Source organism: Onychostruthus taczanowskii, unplaced genomic scaffold, assembly GCF_017590055.1.
Source record: "Onychostruthus taczanowskii isolate IOZ18803 unplaced genomic scaffold, ASM1759005v1 scaffold39, whole genome shotgun sequence".
NCBI classification, from domain to species: Eukaryota; Metazoa; Chordata; class Aves; order Passeriformes; family Passeridae; genus Onychostruthus; species Onychostruthus taczanowskii.
This window is the reverse complement of record NW_024501348.1, coordinates 3,543,747-3,566,833: the sequence shown is the minus strand read 5'-3', so window position 1 is coordinate 3,566,833 and position 23,087 is coordinate 3,543,747. Positions and strand designations below refer to the sequence as shown.

Sequence of the window (23,087 nt, the reverse complement as noted above, 5' to 3'; positions counted from 1 at the left end):
TTAAGAGGTAAGAAAACCAAGCGGGTTCTGACTAGAGATGTTTTAAGATGTCAGTGTATTGTGCATGCCTCCAGCCATGCCTCCAGCTGGCAGCCAGCTTAGGGGTGAGGCTGGGGACCAACAAGTGATGGCACAATTCACCTGGAAACTACCACTGCCCAGGCAGGGGCTGGCACAGAAACATACCATCCCCTGCCTGTAAAGCTCCCTGTTGTAAGGTGTGCCCTGCACTGGGTACTGGTCACGGAGGGGAGCTGTGGGGTGTGCTCCTGGCTTATGGAAGCTCCACTTTGGGATGTGATAGGAGAGTCAGGGATGTGTTGGCAGCAGGGGGCTGGGAGCATGGGTGGGTGGTATGGAGGGAGGGTGGGTGTTCCGCTTGCTTTGGAAGCACCCCTGGAAATCAAATACTCGAGGAGGTAAGATTGAAACTTACATTGTTTGTCACAGATCAAAATACTAAGTGTAGGCCATCTGTGTTTCTTGGCACTTTTTAAATGGTTTGTACTAAAATGTGTACAGTACTCTGCCAGAGGAGCAGGGTATAATGTGCTAGTGAAGGACATGAGGGGTTTTTTTCCGTTGTCCCTATTTTCCATTTTACCAGGGTACAAACTGTGTCCATCACACTGAGAGTGTGGGTGAAACCAGTCCAGTGGCAGAGGGTACAGCACCAACCCTCTGTTGTCCTATGTTATGCTGACTTTGAGGCCCAGAAACTCTTTGTCTGGTTTCTCTAAATAAATGTGCACCTATTTCCATGTTGCTTCAAACATGTTTGCACTTAGAAAGGAAGAGAAAGGTAAGGAAAAGCTAATTTGAATATTTTACCTGGAAATGGTATTGCCTAATGCTTATATTTAGAAATCAAGAGTCAGTTGCCTGGAGTTTTTACTGGCTTTGGTATAACTTTCTATTGACCTCAGAGAAAGCAGTAACTTTTCTATGCTTTCAAGAGCCTTTTTCCAAGATGCATGTAATATTCTTCTTCATATCATTCACCTCGAAGGGTGTTATAAGAATTAAAGCTCATAAAGCATTCTAAGATTTGTTAATGTAAATCACCTTAGGAGTGCAAATTAAATTATGTTGCCATCTACTACTACAAATTAACCTACAGATTTAGTTATAGCTGTTCTGAGATGGATTTAGAGGATAACATAAGGGTCAAAGACATTGTATTCCAGTATTGATCTCCATGATCATCTGGACCCTGTACCTATTACTCTTTGACTATGCAGAGTGTTCTGTACTGGTGGCTGTTAAGGAGCAGTGTGGTGATATTTCAAGAGAGGAAGACAAATAATTTGTAAATGCACTGGATATCTTGAAGGTGTCTGAAACAATTAAATACTAAAGTGAGAAAAGCACAAATAAAGCTGAAATCTTCCCAGACTGGGCAGGTTCTGGATCCCACAGCTCAGAGTGATCAGTGGATACATTTTCTGCAATTATATCAGAAAACTCTTTTCGGCTCTGATGGCTCGTTGGATGGGTCAGTGGAGCCTGGGCAGACAAATACACTCACAGTTTGCATGATGAGTGCTAAATCTGAATTGTTTCTGGGGTCAGTGGGGAGTGATGTCATCTTGGTGGGGAGAACATAATTTCTCAGTGACAGCAAAGATCAGTGTTTCCCAATAGCAGGTTGTGATCTTTCCCAGCGGTGTCTTGGGATGGTTCAGGGGAGGCTGTGAAGCATTTTATACTCATGAGGGAACAGTCAGCTGCCTTTTAATTGCTGACTGCACTCAATCCTTCCAGGGCAGAGGTTTGTATATTTATATCAGCAGCCAGTAACTATAACCTATTCTTGTTCCTTTGGCCAACAGTAGTTAACTCATCCTTGGCTAATTAAAGACCAGGAAACCTGGCGGGGGGAGAGAGGATGAAAGGGGACCACACAAATAGAAGTTAGGCTGAAAGAGAGTTATGCTCTCAGAAAGTTTAAGGATTTTTGTCCCAACCAAGGTGAATGAGAGCACATTGAAAATGTGCTACTGTCTACATCCCTTCATCTTGCAACAGAAGTGCAATGTCTTCAGGAGGTTCTGAGGAGTTTTTGTGATCCCCTCCCAATCCAATGCGAAGATGAACGCTCAGGGAGGAGCTGCTGTAGTGCTGTTTCTGAAAGCTGGCTGACAGCAGTGTTGTTTTCTGATCCATAGGTCCAATGGATGGCATAGCAATAGCATCACTGTCCAGGGAGCTGGAATCCTTCCTCGCCTGCCTGCATGCTGCTTGAACTGATCCCAGGCCTTTGTTTTTGGACTGAAGAAACCTGAAAACCTTTCTCTCCTAATTCATGAGCCAGCAGGATGTGGTCGCTGTGCTTTCAGAACGCCTGCTTGTAGCCGCCTACAAAGGCCAAGTGGAGAATGTGGTGCAGCTTATCAACAGGGGTGCCAAGGTAGCAGTTACCAAGGTAACGAGAGAAAAACGCTTTGCAAAACCCTGGGAACTAATGTAACTCTTCTAGACCATTGTCTGCGAAAATGCCCTCCTAGCTTTACCAATCTGAATGTGACTGAATTTAGTGTTCAGATTTCCTTAAAGTTTGCGCTTAATAGCTCACGCAGATTTGCAATATAGTGCACGTCTTGTGTTTATACCCTTTGCAGTGGGTGCAGCTGTGATGAACGCTTAGTCCTTGCAAACACAGTGTGTTCGACAGAGGGGAGCAACATTTTTCAAAGCATGTATTGACTTTTGAACGCTGTGTGACCTGATGAATGGAGCGATTCATCAATGTCAGGGGAAGGCAGTTCAGGGCACCCATCTCCCTGGGTGAGGGGATGGGGAAAAGCCACCTCTTGTGGCAGGGTAAAGGGATGCAGAAAGTGTTTCTTGCTGCTGAAGTCTCCTGGTGCAGCAGCCTCACTTATACCCAACCTCTTTATTGATTTGTTTTGTGTGGTCCCTTAATCAGTTCCAAACTTGGGGGTTACAAATTGTGTTCCCTGTACCTTTGAGAAAAGTCAGTGTCAAAGGATTTCTCCTTAGATACAAATAAGTTCAAACTGATATTCACCTATTCCTAATGCTCAACATGTTATAAATAATACTATCTTAGAAAATATGAGATGTAATTGCCTGTTGCAGAGAAGGTTTGATCAGCAAAAAGCCTTAAAATAACTAGGTAAGTAAAATCTTAAGAACTGTAACATAAAATTTGGGGCGTACTGTTTTGATGAACTGCTGTTTGCCATCCTACCTACTTATATTTGTGTTTCCATATTGGTTTTGAACGTTACATATGTATGGAAGCTAATATTTACAGATAGAAAGCACGTTTCATGAAAAGAGGAAAAGACAGAATGCTTATCTGTCAGTGACAGTTGTTTTCAGTCCCTTCACAGTGTTTGAGTTGTAGATAATACTCATTTTGAAAGCTGGAGTGATCCAAGGACAACCTATGCTTTTAAGTTTTGTTTGCCAAAATAAAACTTGCTGGTAGATACAAAGCACAGGTGTACTAAGCATGAATTGTTCCATGTAGATGGCTGTTTGGTTCTGTTGTCCAAGCAGCTCTGTAGCTGATGAACAGCTATGAAAGGTAGTCAGTAATAGATAAGGAAATACTGACTTACACATACCTGAATGGTAGCTCAGGGTTTTGTGGTTGTGTTTTCTTTTGTTTATTTGTTTTTTGGGTTTTTTTTTAAGTTGATGAGGGATTTTTGAGGCTGCTGAGGGACCTCTACTGAATACAATAAGAAACAAATAGTGTAGATTTGACTTTGAAACACAAAATCAGGTTCATTTGATATAATGCAGATTTCCTAGAGTTGACAAGGTTTTCTTTCCTATATGACATAGGTGGCTCCCTTGCTTTGTTGTTCTGCCCTGTGTGGAAAATGAAAACAAAGCTCATTTGGCAGCACAGTTGTGGCCAGGTGCAAAGTGCTGGTGTTTCTGTGGAGACATTTGCTGGAGAGCTGTGAGCTCTGAGGCCATGCTTGCAGCTCACCAGGCACTACAGCATTGTAGCTATTCTTTCCTAGAAGTTGTGGGTCATCCCCATGGAGTCCAGAGAGGGAAGATGACAAAAGCTGTCCCTGTTGTCCTTGTGGATGCATCCCAGCACACCGACAGACAGTACAGATGAGCTGCCTGGGTAACCTGGTGACAAGCCCTGCTCAGGAGAGATGAAGTCAGATCTGCAAGACTGTGGAGGAGTGCCCACAGAGGAGCAGGGACTGTCTCAGAGCAGCAGCCAAGGCTGTGTCTATGGGGTGTTTTGGAGGCACACAGACTCTTACTCCTCCCACGCTGTCAGCCAGAGAGAGCTGAGCTCAGTGCAAGCCAAGAGGCGTGAGACCAACCTGGTGCCCTCAGCAGAGCCCATCCATTCAGCTCTGTGATGTCCTGTCCAGGTGTGCACAGCGTGGAGTTTGCATCTGGCTCTCACCCAGCCAGCCAGCTGCATAGGAAGAGCATGTGCATATTTGCCTATAAAACACTGTATAAACACACCCTGGAATAGCTTGGCTTGCTAATCTGATGACACACAAAGGCTGGAAGGAGAAAGATCTGTTTAAAGTTAAGGACAAGGTTGTCACAAGAGCAAGGATGTATAAATTAGACTCAAGTATATTGAAACTGGAAATCTGGAGGGGTTTTTTAGCAACAGGTTCTTGTGCAGTTTTCTACTAAGCAGAATAAGCACAAAATAAGAACAACTTTCAGGATAGAGGTTCTTAATTTTAGAATCGAAATTAGATGGCAGAATTTTTGTAGTGCAGTGAAATAGACCAAGCTTTCAGACAAATTGAAACCCAAAACCCTCTCCTCCCCCAAGATAAAACTCATTGCACAATGAAGCATAAAAATAAATATATCTGTGTGCCTGCCTTAGATCTGGTTTACCTGTAAGTCTTCTGCTTTCATTAGTAGTTTTCAGTTTGTTCTGCCTAATTATAAATTACAGGGGTTCATTTCCAAGAAAGAAAAAAATGGATTGGTCCTTGTCAGCCAAACTTCCTGCTGAATTCTCTGGGTTTTATTGGAAGAAGATACATGGAGACAAAGCTCTTTGGAGGGAAGGAAAAAGTTCCCCCATCACAGCAGGCTTTAACTATGTTTCTGATCTGTATCTGTAAGCACAGACCAATTGTTGTGACTAACATCGTAGAGCCACATATTAAAGTGTCCGGATCTCGAGATAAATGCTAGAGTTCTTTATTCAAAAAGGATCACTTGAGCATAGCTCAGGAAAAATGAAGGACATTTTCAGTAACAAACCAAGTACTAGTAAATACCTTATAGCTGACTTGTCCAGTTCTAGTTTTGTCCTGTATGTAAGGTCATATGATGTGGTTAATTGTTGCTTCAGTAAATAACAATTCATCTGCAAAATAGTATTTCATTTTTGTCACTTTTGAGTAGATGATTTCAGAAAAAAAGAAAAAAGAGGAAGAATATGAAAGAAAAAAAATCCAGCGGAGAATGTACATACACATGTCCAGGTGCTGACTTCAGCATTATGGTGAGGAGGCACTTGTTTCATTTTGACAGCATTACTAGCAAGGCATCTCTGCAGGTGAAGTCGGTATGGAAATGTGCACCTCCTCTGTCCTCCCTCCAGTGAGGGACACTCAGGCTTATTCCACATTTGGGGCCTTTTGAAATAGGTAAAGAGGATCTGATGGCCGCTGGGTCACACAGGTGACAGCAGTCTGACATCAGGGAGCCCAGAGTGGGAGAGGGCTGGTGGCACTGTGTGGCACATGCATTGAGCACTCGTTGTGGTGCTGGACCTCTGCCACCAGCCATGTGGGGTTGTGGCCCAGGGCAGGTGTGGTGCTCAGCTGAGGCTTTGTGGCTCTGCTCCTCTCAAAGGGCACCTACTTGGTCAGGGTGCTCTGTCGCTGCTCTGCCTGATGACAAAGAGATAATTTCCATTTTTACACCTTTTTGTCTGACATTCTTCTCAGAATGAAATGTGTAGCTGATTCCTTTATGAAAAGAGTAAAAAATACCCTGAACTGGTCATATGTACTGGCTGATCCAACAAGCAGGTGCCCTTATCAAGTACTTTGGTGAATAGGCTGCAAAAACTGGAAAACTAAGAACTTAAGGCATTTCTTCCAGCCAAGAAAGCTGGTCCCTTCTTTCAGTCCTTTTTTAGAGCTCTCTTTTAGTGAAATTATTGACAGCTGCATCTTCGGCACAAAAGCCCTGGGACTTTTGCTGAGATGATGTGCCTTGCTGTCCTCCCAGGATGTTGTTGTTCTTTTCCTGAGGGTATTGGGTTTGCATGGCCAGGTTTTGGTAGAGGGAAGGGCTGTGGGTGTGGTTTCTGTGAGAAGCTGACAAAAGCTTCCCCAGATCTGGTAGAGCCACTGCCAGGTGGCTCCAAGATGGATGTGCTGCTGGTCAAGGCTTGGCTAGTCAGGGATGGTGGTAACCCCTCTGGGATAGCATGTTTAAGAAGGAAGAAAAAAAGTTACAGAGCTGTAATTATAGCCAGGGAACAGCAGTGAGAATATGTGAGAGGAACAATGCAGACACCAAGGTCAGTGGAGGAGGGGGTGGAGGTGCTTCAAATGGTGGAGCTGAGATTCCCCTGCAGCCCATGGAGGCAGATCCGTACCAGAGTAGGTGGATGCCTGAAAGAGCATGAGAAATTTATGCTGGAGCAGGCTCCTGAATTGATCATAGCTATAAATTGAATTCTGCAGAGAATGGATTATCATTCAGAAAAAAAGCCCTAAAGAAATGCAAAAGGTAGTGTTTCTGTTTTGATTCAGTAATTGTTTGATTTAGCTTTTGAAGTAGTCATGTTATGAACACACCATATGGCAACACTTGTAATGCTGGGGTACTTTAAGTCTCAGCTTCAGAGCATGTTGAGTTCTTTAAAGCAGTCTCTCTTTTTCTTATTTTTTAAGCTAAGACAGAAACAAAAAAAAAAAAAAAGTGTTTTGGTGCTTTCACATTTTTGCACTCCTTCAGCTTGAAAAGCTATTTGTGTCTGCTTTGAACAATAAATAAAGATAAATTAAAAGGGACTAACTTAGGAACTTGCTGAATGCCTGTTGAGGTCAATGAGAAGCTTTCTGCTGACTTGAGTGAGCAGATTATTCATGGAGAACAGTCCAACAAATTATCAGTGTGAACAATGTGACAGGACTTGGATTTTGCTTTCAGGCTTTTCCAGTAAAATGCGGACAGGCATGTTTTTATGAGTGCAGAACGGATGAATAAATACAGGACTTGGATTTTGCTTTCAGGCTTTTCCAGTAAAATGTGGACAGGCATGTTTTTTATGAGTGCAGAATGGATGAATAAAGAACAGTCCTTGTGCATCACAAGAGTAGGGTGAGATGGAGAACTGAATGTACCTGCAGAAAAGTACCTACACACAGGTAAACACAAGGAAGGATCATGGAGCTTACAGTGCTAGGGCTCCCCTGTCTGGGTTTGGTTGGGGAGTGCATCCACGTTGGCAGCATTGCTGGGAGGATTCTGCTTTTATGTGGTGTGTATCGACAGCTGCCTGCCAATATCTGGAAGCTGGAGCACAGATTTACTGCAAACAAAAACCTACCCTTGCATTTTACTGCTGAAGTTTGTGTGGCTGTTTGCAGTGCTTGGCTGTGACCTGATACACCCCACAGCTACAGCAGCGTGTCACGGTGGCTGGAAGTTGCAGGCTTAGTCCAATAGGTCCCATTTATTTTGTCAATAAGTCCGTGACACAGGGCCATTTGTATGATTTGTTGCCTGATGAAGCAATTGTTTACATTTGAATAGAAGTCCAAATTGCTGGGTTTTTTTAACATATGAATGACTGCTTTATTGGTTCATTAATCCCAAGCTGTAGCAGTGTCTCATTTGTATTTGTAATACCCCCCAAAACATTACAGTTTATATTTGGCAAGGCTCACAAGGTTCTAAGTCAGTAATCTGCATGTAGAACAGTCCCTGGGTTTGGTGTTGTGTCCTTGAAGTGAGCATCTAGGAGACACTGATTTGTCTGCTTTCTTTCCCCCAGGACCGTTGTGTGTATTCAGATAAACTCCCTCTTTGCTGCTGCACTCAGTGCAGAATGTCTTTATGGAGGAGACACACAGAGGGAGTTCTGTCTGTCTGCCTTCATCTCTCTGCACCCTATATATTTTGCGTAGGATGAATTGCTGTGAGAGAAAAACTTGGTGGGCTGGTGGTTTGACTTAAAGACATGGAGGCAAGAGCAGCCCTGACTTGCTGCTGTGGCATGGACTTGCTCAGTGTTTGTCTCCAAAGCTTGCTCTGCTCCAAATTTGTCATCACAGCATGAGGGGCACCCAAATTGCCTTGTCTCTTCCTCACAGTTTGTTCTGGGTTGGGGTGTGCATGTGTATGTGCATCCATACCTATGTGTATTTGTGTAGGGATTTGATGTTTTTCCAAGTGTTTGCATTGCCTGCACTGTAACAGTGTTCAGCTGTACCACCCATCTCTGCTCTGATTTTGATGTTGCTGGGAAGAAAAAAAAAATCTGGCATTGCTGGTTCTTGCAGGGTTATGATTAATCTTGAGATGATCAGTGCTCTTCCAAAAGCCTGAGCCTCTAATCAGTGTGATATGCTGGAACTGATCTTCCTTCCCAGTCTCCTTTCCTGGTTAGTGTCATAGTTTTTGTTTACAGTGTCCCTCTAAAGTAGGAAAAACTCAAGGACTGCATGTGTACAGAAACTCTGGTTCCTGAAGGAAGCTTCTCTTTAGGGTTTTCCAGTAGGTGAGATGCCTCTCAACCTATATTTCTGGATAGAGAATCTGAAACACATGAACACTCTGGAATAAAAATGGTCCTTTAGTCTTCCAGCTCAACCATGCCAGCAGGCATAGTTCATGTGGCAATTACACATGAAGGTGTGTTTGGTGAGGAAAATATGTCCCTTGTATTCAAATAAACTCCTGTTCTGCTTTCATAGCTTACTTTTAAAACAGTATCTTTAACTGCATGTCAGCATTTTTGTAGAGCTGGTTATCTTACCAGAAAGTTTCCCTGCTGGAATATATATTCATGTTGTTGATGCTTTTCTTTTAAAGCACATGAGCTAGCTTCAAGGTGGGTTTGTTTGGGATTTTTCCTTCTCCGTGCACAGATTGCTATAAATTGTTTTCATGGTGTATTAATAACTTTACAGAAAGTGAGATAGATGCCTGGATCAGGTGATTTACTTATTGTCATTAAGGAATGTAGAAAATCTGAATGTGCTGATTCACAGCACATATTCATGATCCAAACATGGTACTGTTCATTGTTGGGAATGATTTGTCAAGTTGGTATTTTAAAAAAAAATATTTTATTCTTTTTTTTTCCTCTTTCTTTATTTCTTTTTATCCCTCTAGTGTCTGGGGATTTTATACCTCCTGCTGTTGAGTTAACTGGAACAGCAACATACCCCTGGCTCTCCTCCAGCCTTGATGGAGAAGGAAGTGTGATTGGTGCAGCTCAGTGCCCTTCCATACAGGGACAGGATTTTAGGGACTTGTGGCCAGACAGAGCCAGAGACACCCAGGAAGGAGGCTGGATGGTGCCAGGGGCAGTGGTGACAACAAAAATGAGCTTTTCCTACACCTTTAGCAGGGCAAGAATGGAAGTTTCTCTCACGAGAATGAACTGCTGCTGCCAGCAGGGAACAACATTCAGGTTTTGAGAGATCCATGTGTCATAGTGTGAGTGAGGATTTTGTCCTCAGATCTGCCCCTTTAAGTCAATAATGTAGGACAATTGATTGACACTTAGTGTTTCTGAAGTACAGCACAACTAATCAATAGTGGCACAAACATTTTGCCCTCAGCCATTCTGTTGATTCCAACAGTATTTTTCCTTTTTGCTCTGAAAAGGCCAAGTCAACAAGGCTTTACCAGGGATGTGGGTATGGGGTTTGCTGTATGAAAACAGTCTTGTCTTAAGCTTAGTTTATTACATACTTGAAGTAGTTTTCTTAGTGAAGAAGTTGCTTAAAACTTCAGAGAGCCAATGGTTGCCTTCTGTGTACTTCAAGCCACTAGTGCCACTTCTGTGTTGATGTGTTAGGGCTTTGCAGGATAAATCATTGGGTGGAAAAATAGACAACAGCACCAGTAGTGAAAATTTATAATAAATACAGGTGAAAAGTCATGTGAGTTTTAATGTGACCCTCACAAAATGCCTAGTAGAGAAAACAGCATTCTTTGGGAAGATAATTTGTGAATTTAGCAATTGCTGGAATCCTGTTTCCTTTACTGCCATTAAATAATCTGCAGTGAACAGTTTTAGTAGTGTTGTTTCATAGATCTTAAGGTGTTTCACTCACTTCGAGATTTTACTGAGATGGAGATAAAAATAAGTATTGTCTAAAAAAATCTGGCAGATCTTTAGCAAAATGAAGTTGATTGTCATACACATGAAGTCACTTGGAGTGACTACATGCCTTCCATTCCTTTTCAGGGGAGCATCTGTCATGCACAACAGCTCAGTAATTCTTATCTCTGTTGCAAAGACAGTGCCCATTACAATATATGAATTAGCCAGTTATTGCAGCTTGGCTGTACAGAGGGAAGGTGGAAGCAGTTGATAGTTCCATGCTCCAGAGGGAAATAAAAGGGTCATGAATTCCGCTTAGGCATGGACACAGAGCCAGATCTGAATTTGTAAGGAACAACCCTTTTGTGAATATGATGTCCCTTTTGTAGAGTGTCATTGGGATAAACTGAAATGTAGCAGAAGATGGAGGAGAAGTTTTCAGCTTTCATAAAACCAAGATAAAGCCTCTGTCACACTAACACATGTCAGTTGCTACAATTGCAGGTGAGGTACAGTGAGGTACAAAGAGAAGAATGAGGAAAAGGAGATAAAACTCTATTCAACTACCATGCATAATAGTTAATCTTAACGTATTATTGTTTTCTTCTCGTTCCTAGCATGGCCGGACCCCCCTGCATCTTGCTGCCTACAAGGGTCATCTCCACGTTGTCCAGGTTTTGTTGAAGGCAGGTTGTGATCTGGATATTCAGGATGATGTAAGTAGATACAACCTTCTAACTTGGGGTGGAGGGGAAAAGGTGATTTGCAAGTAACAGTAGACATTCACTTCTTTGAAGTAGGATTAAATGGAAACAAAATCTGTCTCTGTTTTCCAATTCAGAGACATATGCAAAAGTGCATGGGAAACAATGTAAAATGTAAAATGTGGTGGTTTTCAGTGAATAGCTTAGTCCTCTCGTTCAAGCTGCAGAGCTTTATAAGAGCTCTGCTTGTGCCAGGCGGATGTGAGAGTCGTCATCTGCTGCTTCTGGTAGAAATGCACTAGGAGTTCATTGTGGGAACCCGCTGGAGGACATCAGGTAGGGGACACAACCCATTTTTGGGCTTGCCTGAAGTGGGAGATGCTTTTTGAGTAGGCACATTCCTCAGTATCCAGAACAGCTGCCCACAGCACAGTGCTGTGCCATGGGGAGATGATCCTGGTGGCACCTTGCTTCATGTGGGGGTGGTCACAGCTCTGAGGCTGTTGTGTAGTGAGGCATCAGCACAAAAGCCAGCTTTGAATTTAGCACGTGGTAGTTTGTGTTAATTTGGTAAAATACGTAAGTTGCTGGAATTTCTTGGGTTTCTAATCTAGAACCCTAATTTAGAATTAGAAATTAGAAACCCTTGTGTTTCTAATCTAACCCTAATCTAGGACCGGGCTTTAAGGTGCTTTGGAGTGACAGGTAATGTGGTTTTAGTTCCCTCACTGGTGAAAAAAGGTGTATGCTGAAATGTGCAGTAGCAGTTGAATAACCATGATTTCTTCAAATTAATTGCTAACTTCTGATGGCATGCTGGAAGAAATTGGAGGTAGGGTTGCTTTTGTTGTCCCTGTAATATATAAGGTGGAGAGTCTTCAAAGGCCATAGAGGTCCAAAGGTGTTAGTAGAGGCACCTGTATGACTGGTAGAAGGACACTGGAAATGTCTAGGTGCCTTTTAAAAATGCCTTTGGGCATTTGTTTGCATCTAGAGAGTTAAAAGTCTATAGCAACTGGAAAAGTGGTTTCTTTCTCTGCATGAGTAGCTGATTCCCTGGGAAACGTGAGCAGTCTGCCTGACAAGCTTGGGACTGGGGTACTGATGTGGCCAGCTTTCTGCAGGGAAACTTGTTTTTCCAGGAAGAAAATTTGTTCCTGTGCTCTTTATTCTTTCCCTGTGCCCCATCATCTGTGAAATGGGGCAGATTTGCAAGTGCAATGGGAGAATCAGTTTATTCAGATGTATCCTGGGTATGCTTTTTCACTTCTCCCAGCAGAAATGGTTCATTAGGAATTTAAGACAAAATTGCAGATACTTTACAAATACAGCCAATTTTCCTGAGAAAAGAAAACTGCTGCTTTAAGAAAGCAAGAGCTTCCACTGATTTGGTCAAATTGAGTTTCTGTGGAAACTGTTTTTTGAATAAATCTGGTTCATTTGTTTTAATAATCTAGGAATAAAGTCTGTGCTGTTTATATGTAAATGTGATAGCCATGATAGAAAAACAGTATATCAGTGTTTAGCATCATTTCAGTTCAATGAAGAGTCTTGCACTTGTAGAAATACTCAGCTCATAGAAGACTTACTGTCTTCTCAGGGGCTTTGTTACAATAGGATACTGCTGCTACATGTGGTGATTAATGTGGGCAGAGTAGATGCATTCTGGATTCATAGATACTGTTTCTTTAAAATGTATTTTGATGTGTAGCCCTATATTTAGTAGTAGTAGTAATTTGGTTGGGATTGAGGAGAGCCTCAGGAGTTTCTGAATTTCAAAGGGTATGTTTGGATTTGTCTTGTAGAAGGAGGAAGTCTAAAACTCCAAATGAAGATTTTTGCTTGCAGTAGGTATTAACTAAAATATTTCTGCTTTCCTTTTACATAGGTCTTCAAAGAAGGTTCTCTGCTTATGGCTTCTCCTTGTATAACTCATTTTTAGAGTTTATGCCCCACAGAATATGTAGTCTCTTTTAGCTGCAATCTGTTGATTATGCTTTCAGTCACTTTTACTGTGTGCAGTGAAGGCATCTTAGTTTCAAGTGTTGATTAACATCTGTATGTTTCACTGCTGTTTTCCAGGAACACCTAATTTAGGTACAGATATGAAAACACCTGTGAGAGTGGGGAGTATTACATTTAATTGAAAAGCAGATTATTTTGTTGATTTTGGCATTGTTGTGGTAGCACACAAAATTTCAAAACTGTGACCTACATTTTATTTTTCAAAATAACAAGAGAAACCTAAACACCTCATTTTTGAGTTTTGATCAAATTCAAGAACAAGTTTTGATTTGCCAGATGATAAGCAGAAACTTAAAAGCTGCTAATTGTTTCAGAGAGATTAAAATGCTCCCTTTCATGTTCTACAGATATATTCCCTAAACACGGTAAGAGCCTTAAGAATTAGTTGAAGAATGACCTCCAGTGGCCTGGAGTGGGATTATTATGAATTTCAGCCGGTGGAGTCCAGCTCTGTAGAATATGCCACTCCGGGAGCTGACTCCTTCCTTCTCCCTGCCAATACTGACAACTCTTACTGGGATCCCAGTGCCATCTCTGAGTGGTCAATGAGTGTCCATACAGCACACACCTCAGAAATAGTCCAGGAGAAAATTGTCCCGGTGAAGGAAATCAAGGATGAAAAAAATAAGAGAAACCAGAAGAGAAAGGCTAGGAAGGAACCTAGAAGATCAGAAAGAGAGAAGGAGGTTAGAACTCTTGTGCGTCACCCCTGCCCTGCGCCTGGCGCTGTCGCGGTGCATGCTGCGGCCGAGCTCCCTGCGCTGCATGGCTGCATGGCCCGCTTGGCGCTCCGTGCCCTGCATCCAGCCTCCTGCTCTGCCTGCACCCTTGAGAACCTAGCTGGGAAAACAGATGGGTTTAAAACAAAGGCCAAAGGCCCTGGAACTTGCTTTCTGGAAGCTCCAGTTTAAGAAGCAGAAAATTAGTTTCAAATGGAAAAATAGCCCAGGGTTCATAATCATTTCTAGCTGAATGCAAATGTGCAAAGTGGCTTATTCCTGTGGTCCCATTTCATTTAGGCTGTAATTTGTTTTGTTCATGATTATTTTTCATGCCTTAATCGCTTCTGCTGGTCATGCATCATCATTTATTGTGCAAGAATGAAGTTGTTCTTAATTGTGCATTGTGACTGCCTCTCTGTAGCACAAGAGGAGGAGAGCAGCACAGAGACACTGAGAAACATGAGAGCATATTCAGTTCCCTTTACAGCTGCTGTTCCCTGTACAGCTGCTGCAGGGTATCCACATATGCTTGTATGCTCCTGCAAGCATTTAACACTTGGTTATATTTTGACTTTAGAATATTTTGATACTTCTACTGTGAATTTAGTGGCTTGATTTTATATTATAGGTTGGACTGAGTGATCTTAGAGGTCTCTCCCAATCTCTTTATTCTGTGATTCTGTGATTTTATATTATATGACTTCACAAGTGCTGTTCAGCATTTTGTGTCAGCGATCAAAGCCATGAGTTTTTTCTGGTTGTTTTGGTTGTTTATTTTTTGGTTGGCCAAAGTTGTGGATGCTGTATCACTGGAAGTGTGCAAGGCCAGGCTGGATGGGGCAATCTGGTTTAGAGGAAGGTGTCCCTGCTTAGGGGAAGGGAGTTGGAACCAGGTGATCTTTAGGGTCCCTTCCAACCTCAATCTATGAATCTATGATTTTGGTGCCATTCTTCTGCAGCAAGATAGGCTATTGATTTCTGGAAACATAGAAGTGAGGAGGCAAAATGTCACATGGGAGAAGGGCCTTAAAGGAGATTGTGCAACCATTGGTTGCTCTGGAGAATAGGAATGTGCAGGAAAAAATGTGGTTATAGTTTGGGGGTTTTTAAATCAGAGAGAGGAAAAATTAACATGTATTACAAACTAATGTAAACCAAATCTCACTAATTTGGGTCTGTAGAGTCTATAAGAGAAACTCCAGTAACCCAGGAGAGCTGTCAGAAATCTACCTGAGACTGTATTAGAAGTCACTTGTGTTGTTTCGTTCCCTTGGGGTGAACTTCAGATGTAAATAGAAATTTCCAAGTGCCTGGTCCCGGTGGTTGCATCCACTGTTAAGATAACACATGAGGAAGCTCAGAGAAATAGTTGCAAACACCAGGACACTGAGCAAATGCCAACAGCCATGCCAACAAAGAAGTGCCTAAAGAAAGGGTAATGACAAAGTCCATGGGGAAAAATCAAGATTTAGGTATCTGTCTTTCTTCAGGACTCCCAGCCTGTAAACCTCTCCTGAAAGCATGTGTTTAAGCCCTCTGTAAAGAGCATGATTCCCCCCTCTTGAAATGTACTTGTCGCTGTGCAGGAGTCCTGTTACAGGTAGAGCTCTCAGATGTGCAGTCCTGCATCCTCTGCATCAGTGCATGCAGATTTCTATCCCAGTCTCCAAGTGTCAGCTTCTCACTATCCCAATGAATACCAAGATTTTTTTTCCTAAAAGTGGAGAACTTTCAACACTGCGGTGCTGCCATGGTGAGACAAAGTGAGTGAGCACTGCTATCTCTGGGCTCCTGTGGAAAAACCAGTGGCCACTTCCTTCATTGGCTTAATTTTGAAGGGTGGTGGCTGTACCTGCAACATGCATGGATCTTCTTCCATCAGGTGTGTGGCAGGAGCACTCCCAGGGCCAGAGAGAGGCGGGGAGCTGCCTGCACTAGGGCTGTGCAGGGCCAGGGTGTGCCATGTCCCTGTGATGCAGTGCCCTGTACCTGCCTTGCAAGCTGCTATGTCCAGGGCATGGACATCCTGGAGTGGAATTTCCTGAGTTTGAGCTGTCTTCAGAGCTAGGCACATCTGAGGAAGGGGGGTTACGATTCACCAGTGTAGACGTTAGTGCCTTAGTTCTGTTGAGCCTCACTTAAGTCTTTTTGGCTTTGGGCCCACATCTGCATTTGGGCACTGTTGTTTCTGTCAAGGTCATGTTTCTGTGACACAGCGCTGGAATTGTCTCTCTTCATTGCTACTGATCTGCAGTCTGTTCCTAAGGCATAAATCTCTTGGAAACAGAATCATAAATTGTGCCCAACATAATAGTCTGGACGGTTAATACGCATTTACCAATGTAATTGCTCTCTGAGCCTCTGGAACAGACCCCTAATGCTTTGCTAAAGACAGAATTGTAGTGAGTGCTTTCAGAGACATTTATTTCAGTAATTAATAAAAGGTACACAAATAGGTGATTACACTGCCCGAAAATTCATGCTGTGAAAAAACCACAACTCATCTGTTTCCTTGGACTCTGTGAAAGGCAGGGCAGGGATTTGCTCCATTGCTGATGGGAAGGGAAGGCAAGTTAGAGTGCAGTGGTGCAGGCACTGTTATTTATAGGATGGCTGTGCTCTCCATGGCTGGGTTGCTCAGTGGCTGTCTCACAGATGTCATCACAACCTGGTGGTTCAGCTTCCACAGCACTTAAGCAGTTTAAGGTAACTGTTTGTGCTGAGGTGTAAGGGAATAGTGGACCAGGTGCTGCCGTGTCCTGCTGGCTGAGGGGTCTGGTGCTGGTAGGGATGGACCCTCACCAGACAATGATACGTGCCCTCTCTTCTCTGGGAGGTGCCTCAGTTGGTGAAACAAGGTTTGAGATATCCTTTGGCACTCCCTGTTACATGGATGAGGTGCTTCTTTTGTCCAGTCAGGGTGTGGGTTGGACCTTATTGGATGCTCATGTAGGGAAGATGTCATAACCAAAGCCCATACCTTGGGCAGGAGGCACTTGAGCCTGCCATTTGCAGGACTTAGGTCCCTTCACTTAGATCTATTTCAGGGACCAGAATGTATTTTGGAACAAAGCTTAGGCATGGCTGAAGCAGTTCCAGTGCTGCTCTGCATCCCCAGTGTGTGGCCCCCCAGCATACAGGTTGGGATTACCAAGGGGCACTTGGTCTTGCAGCAGTGAGGTGTGCTGCCCACTTTCCAAACAGACAAATGTGTTTGTATAAAATGTAAATGAAATGCTGTTAGAAGTAGCTGTCATATCAACAAACCCCCAAAAGCTTTGGCCCCATTGCAGTTACTCTGATGGGGACAGGAACAGCCTTGATTTAAACTGCCCCAGTAAGAAGATCCTTAATTACAAACCAAATCCTGTATGATCCATTTCTGCCCCAAATCTGTCTTCTCCACAGTAATGTTTCCAACTGCAAAGCAGTAGGAACCAATCATTTATTGTTCAGATTCCATCCACTGCAATGGCAGTTGCCACTTTGTTTTAGTCTGTTTTATAATATCTTCTGTGGATTTGCTGGTGCATCAATACCACTTGGCAGGGGTAGGTTGGCAGATTACTTTCCACTTCATGATAATCAGATAAAATGATTTTTTGCACTGTCCCACATGACTCACTACTGCAGTAACAATAGCTGTGCCATTATCAAAAATCAGATATAAAATTCTTCCTCAGTTTGTTGGTGAGCAGATTTCCATGTAGTCATAGTAACCAGTAACTATTTGACATTTGTACTTGTGAGATGGTATAATTTGGACATTTTCCATAACATTTTGGTTGTCTTTGAGTTTGGAACAAATACATAAGTTCAGAGCACTTGCCATGCTGTCAATTTTCCAATACTTTTTGTTTCCACTTCCTGGAAGCTTTTCTGCCTTTGCTGAAATCCTTTAAAATACATTTCCAGTTACAAGAACAAAAGTAAAAATATCTAACCTCTAGAAACAACAACAAAAAATAGCAGGCTTTTAAAAAGCACCTTCAACACAATTTTTAAAAATGAACTTCATTATTATAAGCCAATTTAATGATTTACTGATAGGGTTTACTGAAAGGTTGTGGTTGGCAATGCTCATTTTTTTTATAGATTAATAACTATTTTGGTGTCATTAGCACAAAATAACCCCACCAAGAGCAATTTTTAAGTCAGCTGCTAATTGCCTTTGAGAACAAATTGTTCAAATAAGCCAGTTATCTAAAGACTTGGACACTCTAGAATAAAAAATACAGAAATTTCTCCAGTTTTAGTATTTAATATAATATGCTATTGTCTGATAAAGAATTTTACCTGAGAAATTTTATGTCTGTTTAGGACTTGGTTTCCTGCAAGCCTTTTTAGGACACATGGCATATCTCTGCCCTGTGTGTGTTTGTGGTGACCACCATCTAGATAAGCAGAAATGGATTGGATTCCAAATCTGTTTATTAATCCCATACAAGTCTGTGTGCAGCTTTGAAGCCTGTCTCTGTTCCTGGATTCAGTCTGTGCTTTGGCATTGCTGGTTCAAAGCAACTTCAAAGGAAAGCCAAGACCAGTTGTGGCAGCAGCAGAGCTACTGCAGCTCATTTTCCCATTGATCCCTGTCCTACATCCCTACACATCGCTTCCTAAATCCTTCTCTTGCCTCTCCTTTATCAGGTTCTTACCAACATGTGCAGAAAAACATATAGATAGTCCCTGATGGGCAGGGACAGTGGTTTAAGTTTCCCTAGTCTTCAGTTTCTGGAAGGATTCTGGAAACTAATCTTGGGCTCTCTAGCTCAGCAAATGAGTTCAGCAGTTGTTAGAGAGGAGATAGATGGGCAGTCAGACAAGATGACCACATCAGCGTAGTTTCTTTTGGAAAGTTGGCCTTAAAGGAAATAAGTTGATGCAGGAGACTTGCTTGTTGCTGCTACATGGTGGGTCAAAGAGAAATGAAAGTCGTTCGGAGCTCAGGATGGCTCAGTTGCTCGAGTGAAACAAGTAGATGGTCCTGCAGTTGTGGTTCTCATTGAAAAGTTGCCTCCACTCTTAGCACTAATTGGTAAACTCATCAGAGGTGCTGAAGAGACCAATCTCATCTCATGCTCCTTATCCTAAGCAGGGCTGATGGAGAATCAGAGCCAAAGCAGGAGAGCCTTATCCAGTTAGTGTAAGTCCTGGAGGATTATTATGATGAATTAAGACAGCCTGTAATTCCCTTTAGTTCCCTACAGACACTGATGACTATTAGACACGTAGAGCCAAATGTATCCAATTCACTGCCTTCTAATACTGCCATGTTTTTGGAATGCTTCAGCGCTGTTTATGGGATTGTGATGACTTGCAAACTTCTGTAAATGGTTTGTAGCTCTGATACTTGCAGTAACTTCATTAATCTTGGAAACTTCTATGGTAGTTGTTTAGGGGGACTGTTTTTAAAGGCAGCTTGGATTGAAACAGTATGTGTGTCGAAAATGCAGCCCCTGTGTGTGTTGTCTGCATTTGCATTAAGTCAAAATGAGGTGGGAATTGCACCAATTACAAATTTGCTTCTTTTTGCAGGGTGACCAGACAGCACTGCACCGGGCTGCTGTAGTAGGGAACGCCGATATAATAGCAACCCTGATTCAGGAGGGCTGTGCTTTGGACAGACAGGACAAGGTAACAAACAAAACAGAAGCCCTGTGGAATGGCAGCTTTGGCAGTCAGTAATGTTAAGGTCTCAGTGAGAAAGTTATAGTTTATACTCCTTACTAAGTGTCTGATGCTTCGGGAGTAATTGGAGCAATTACGTTGAAAAAAAGCTGTACCATCTCTTTAATACAAATTACTGGTTTCGTTATGCTTCTCTATTAGGCTGATAGTTTTTGGTTTAAGAGTCTGTTCTCAGCTCATTAAGGGATGAATTAAAGGAATGTACAACCATACTACGCCCTACGCAAAAGACTGCACAGTTCCCATGATTATCCCAGAAACTTGAGAATCCCAGGCTGTAAGTTTAATTTAGAAGTAAATGTAACTAATTTCAAGTTCCAGACAAATAGCAGTGTTTTTACCCTCTTACAAAAATAAAATAGAAAATAAGCTAGTAGGAAATAAAAATACTTTTAAGAGAGTAGGTTGGTTATACAGCCCCTAACATTCTCCTCTTATGTGTGTGCTCCTCAGGATGGGAACACTGCTCTTCATGAAGCTTGTTGGCATGGATTCAGTCAGTCTGCCAAAGTGCTTGTTAAAGCAGGAGCCAACGTTCTTGCCAAGAACAAGGTGAGACCCGTGGAGGAGGAGCTTTCACTTCTGCTCTAAGGTGGCTGACTCTCAGAACTGGAGATTTCTGGCCATGGCATTTTTCAACAGGTGGGGGGCCAGCTCTTAGTGGGATTTTTTTCTTCTTTTCATTTATCACGCCTGGATGGTTCATCCACAGGCATTAGGAAATTCATATTTTGCCAGCTGACGCAGGAGAAACTCAATAATGCGTTGAATGATACATTAATTACAGCTGAGGAACACTGCCATTCCTGTGGAAATCTCCATGGTGCTCTAATTTATCCTGAGGAGATTCATTGTGATTGGTGTGATTTAAAATGGAAATGAATTGTACTAATAAGAAAAAGGTATTGAAAATCTGTTCTTTTCCAGAAATTAAACAGCCAAAGGAATGTAGGCCACAGGGGGAAACAAAAAAAAAGTGTCTTAATAAGTTTTTCCTAATATATTAGCATAGTCTCTTCCCAGAATCTTGTAATGAACCTGGATTATGTTCCTTTTGGTATTTATAATACCTTGAGAGCCATTTAGAGGAAAGAATAACAAAGTAAAGGGTTTTAGTTCCATTCTAATTGTTATAGCTGAGGGGCACTTCAATTCAGTAATTCAGAAGTTAATGGAATAGTCCAGGAAATGGTGGTAGCAGCCCATGGTGTGAGCGGAGTCAGGGTTTGGATAGCTGTGCTGCTGGGTTGGTCAGATCACACGGCTGGCACGGTGCCCCGTGTGACAGGGAGAGGACTTTGGGATTGCTTTAGGGGATGTCTGAGCATTTTTGGTAAATGTGTCTCTAAAACAACAACTGAAAGGGGGCTGGGAAGGAAAGGAGACAGCTGGTCAAAGTCTAAGGTTTAGAGTGAAAAGGTATGTTGCTTGGGCATAGTGTTTCTGTATGTGCATGTATGTATAGGCACTATAGAATCATATATTTGTAGAGTTGTGGTGACTTTGTGGTCTGCAATTTCATTGTATTTGATAGTATTTTATGTATATTCCTTCTTTTGTGTTATTTCAACTACCAATTTTTATTTACTGTAATTACTTTTGCTGTAATGTCCGCCTAGACTTGTATCAAGGGTACTTTAGAAAAGTTCCCATGCTTGACTGTAAGTCTTGTGAGTCATTTTGCTCCTGTCCCTGGATATGCTTGTCTATGTATACACGTACACTTCTGTACAAAGGTGTGGGCCTAAGATGCAAGTCTGGTTATCCTGCATGCTTGGGTGTCTCAGGGAATTAGAAGATTTAGCTTACAATCCAGTTTATGTCAGCTGGAGGCAACCTCTCTGGGAAAGTATGTGCACAAAATAGCTCAGCAGGACTGATGGCTGAAATATGACTGGCAAACTTAAATACTGCCTGAGCAGCTCCTGTGCTAGTCTTTGATGTCTTGCCCTTTGCATTTTACTCTTTGGGTGGTTTTTAATGGACAAGATATATTCTCAGAAGCTGCTGAAAAATGTGGGAATCATGCATGCTTGCACGTGCTTTTACCCCTTTTGTTTTCAAGAAAAATTAAGAGCTTAAGTCCACTTAATCCCAAAATGGTTTCTCTGTTCTCTCAGCTTTTTGTGTTACTGATGACAAGGCACTATCATTCTGACAGCTTTTCTGGCAGCCAGGGTTGAGTGCTGTGTGCAGGAGCATCCCACAGGCTGTTGACTTACACCTGGGTATTGTGTGATTTTGGATGGATGGGACAGATATGAACTGCTAGATTTGCCAAACATGTGAAGCAGCAAAAGATGGGAAGGATTTGACACTGTGCTTTGGGTAGCTGTATTCCTCCTGCACAGCAGTCATCCTGGAGATGCAGTTTATTTTCATTTAAGTTGGCTTAATAAAATCTTTTCTGCTTTGATAGATCATCCAGTGAGATCAGTTGTAGCCTTATTTTTAGATTCTTCATCAGTCTGTACATTTCAGTGAAGATTCCCAGACTGGTACAACGTGGAGCTTCTCTCCCTCTCAGAAGAGCTCTGACCCTTGGCACTGTCATTCTCCCTGAATTGAAGTCCTCACCTGCTGCACAGGACCTCTGCCTTCCCACCAGGGCCAACCTGCCAAACAGTAAATGATAAAGGCATTGCAGAGGCTTTTCAGAGATAAACCTGTGAGGGAAAAAATTGACACTTAAACACAATTTAGCTGAGAAGAGAAATGTTCATGTCTGCCACAGCTTAGAGGCTGACATGCAGTCATATTCAGGTCTATAATATGGAAGTGAAGACCTAAGACCACATGTAAGCTTGGCTTTTGTAATTCAAACCCTGCAGCTTTGATCTGTGTCTTGAAAGCAAGGGGGACAAATCAAAGGACAAAATTAAGGTGAACAGACAGCATAGTAAGCCTGGTAAACCTTTTTACCTGAGGTGATTTAATTTCTAGCTTCCAAGAGCCAAAAGCCCTGAATGTTTTCAGATCAACAAAAACCAAATGCTGCCAGAAAAAAACTTGTCAGACCAATAAACTCATTCATTGTTTAGAAAGACATACACGGGCCAACACTTCTTTGATTTCTGTCCACTTCTGCACATTTTCTTCTTTGAGGAACCGTAGCATGTGATTCTCTACAGCTTGGGTGGCTTTTTGCCCTCCCTTCCCATCTTGGTTGGAGTCTGGTGTGCCTCCTGAACATCAAAGCTTCTTGATAGCCTAAAATCTGTATCCTGCCCAGTGAGAGCACCTACAGACGCAGCCAGACTTCAAGCTGGTTTGTATTACAGTTGTAAGGAGACAGGAGTTGTGACCCTGGTCTGCTCAATACCCTGCAGCATTTGTGGCTGGGATCAAAGATCCCGTGCCATGGCAGTTTACTTTTTTGTGTCTGTGCATGGGGGAAACCCGAAACACAAGAATTACAGTTCTTTAGATTACATACTTAACACTGCTGTTTGAGACTAATGAATGAGACGGTTTCTAGAGTTCTTTCTTCCTGTAAACAGATTTGACCAATGCAGATATCATTATACTGTCCTATTTCTGCCTTTATTATATCCCAGGTAAGCCATTGCCTGAGTGAAGCGGTGATTTCAATCTCTGGGTTCATTAATCTCATATCTTTGGGAAAACAACAGTTTCCCACCCTTGGGTGGATCTTATTGTGCAAAG

At 42.4% G+C, this 23,087-nt stretch overlaps 1 protein-coding gene across 12 annotated transcripts in view; it reads left to right on the top strand.

The window, feature by feature from the left end:
* The window catches only part of ANKRD6 (ankyrin repeat domain 6), an 86,821-nt gene that overhangs the window by 50,170 nt on the left and 13,564 nt on the right, over positions 1–23,087 (top strand). For 6 of the 12 annotated variants that reach the window (XM_041412354.1, XM_041412353.1, XM_041412361.1 and 3 more), the window contains 4 exons: positions 2,169–2,425; positions 10,900–10,998; positions 19,269–19,367; positions 19,875–19,973. In XM_041412354.1, coding sequence (XP_041268288.1) covers positions 2,306–2,425; positions 10,900–10,998; positions 19,269–19,367; positions 19,875–19,973 — 417 coding nt within the window. In that variant the 5' untranslated portion in view covers positions 2,169–2,305. Of the gene's footprint in view, positions 1–2,168; positions 2,426–10,899; positions 10,999–13,358; positions 13,698–19,268; positions 19,368–19,874; positions 19,974–23,087 lie in introns of those variants that run through there. The other 6 variants (XM_041412357.1, XM_041412360.1, XM_041412351.1 and 3 more) reach the window with 2 other exon arrangements.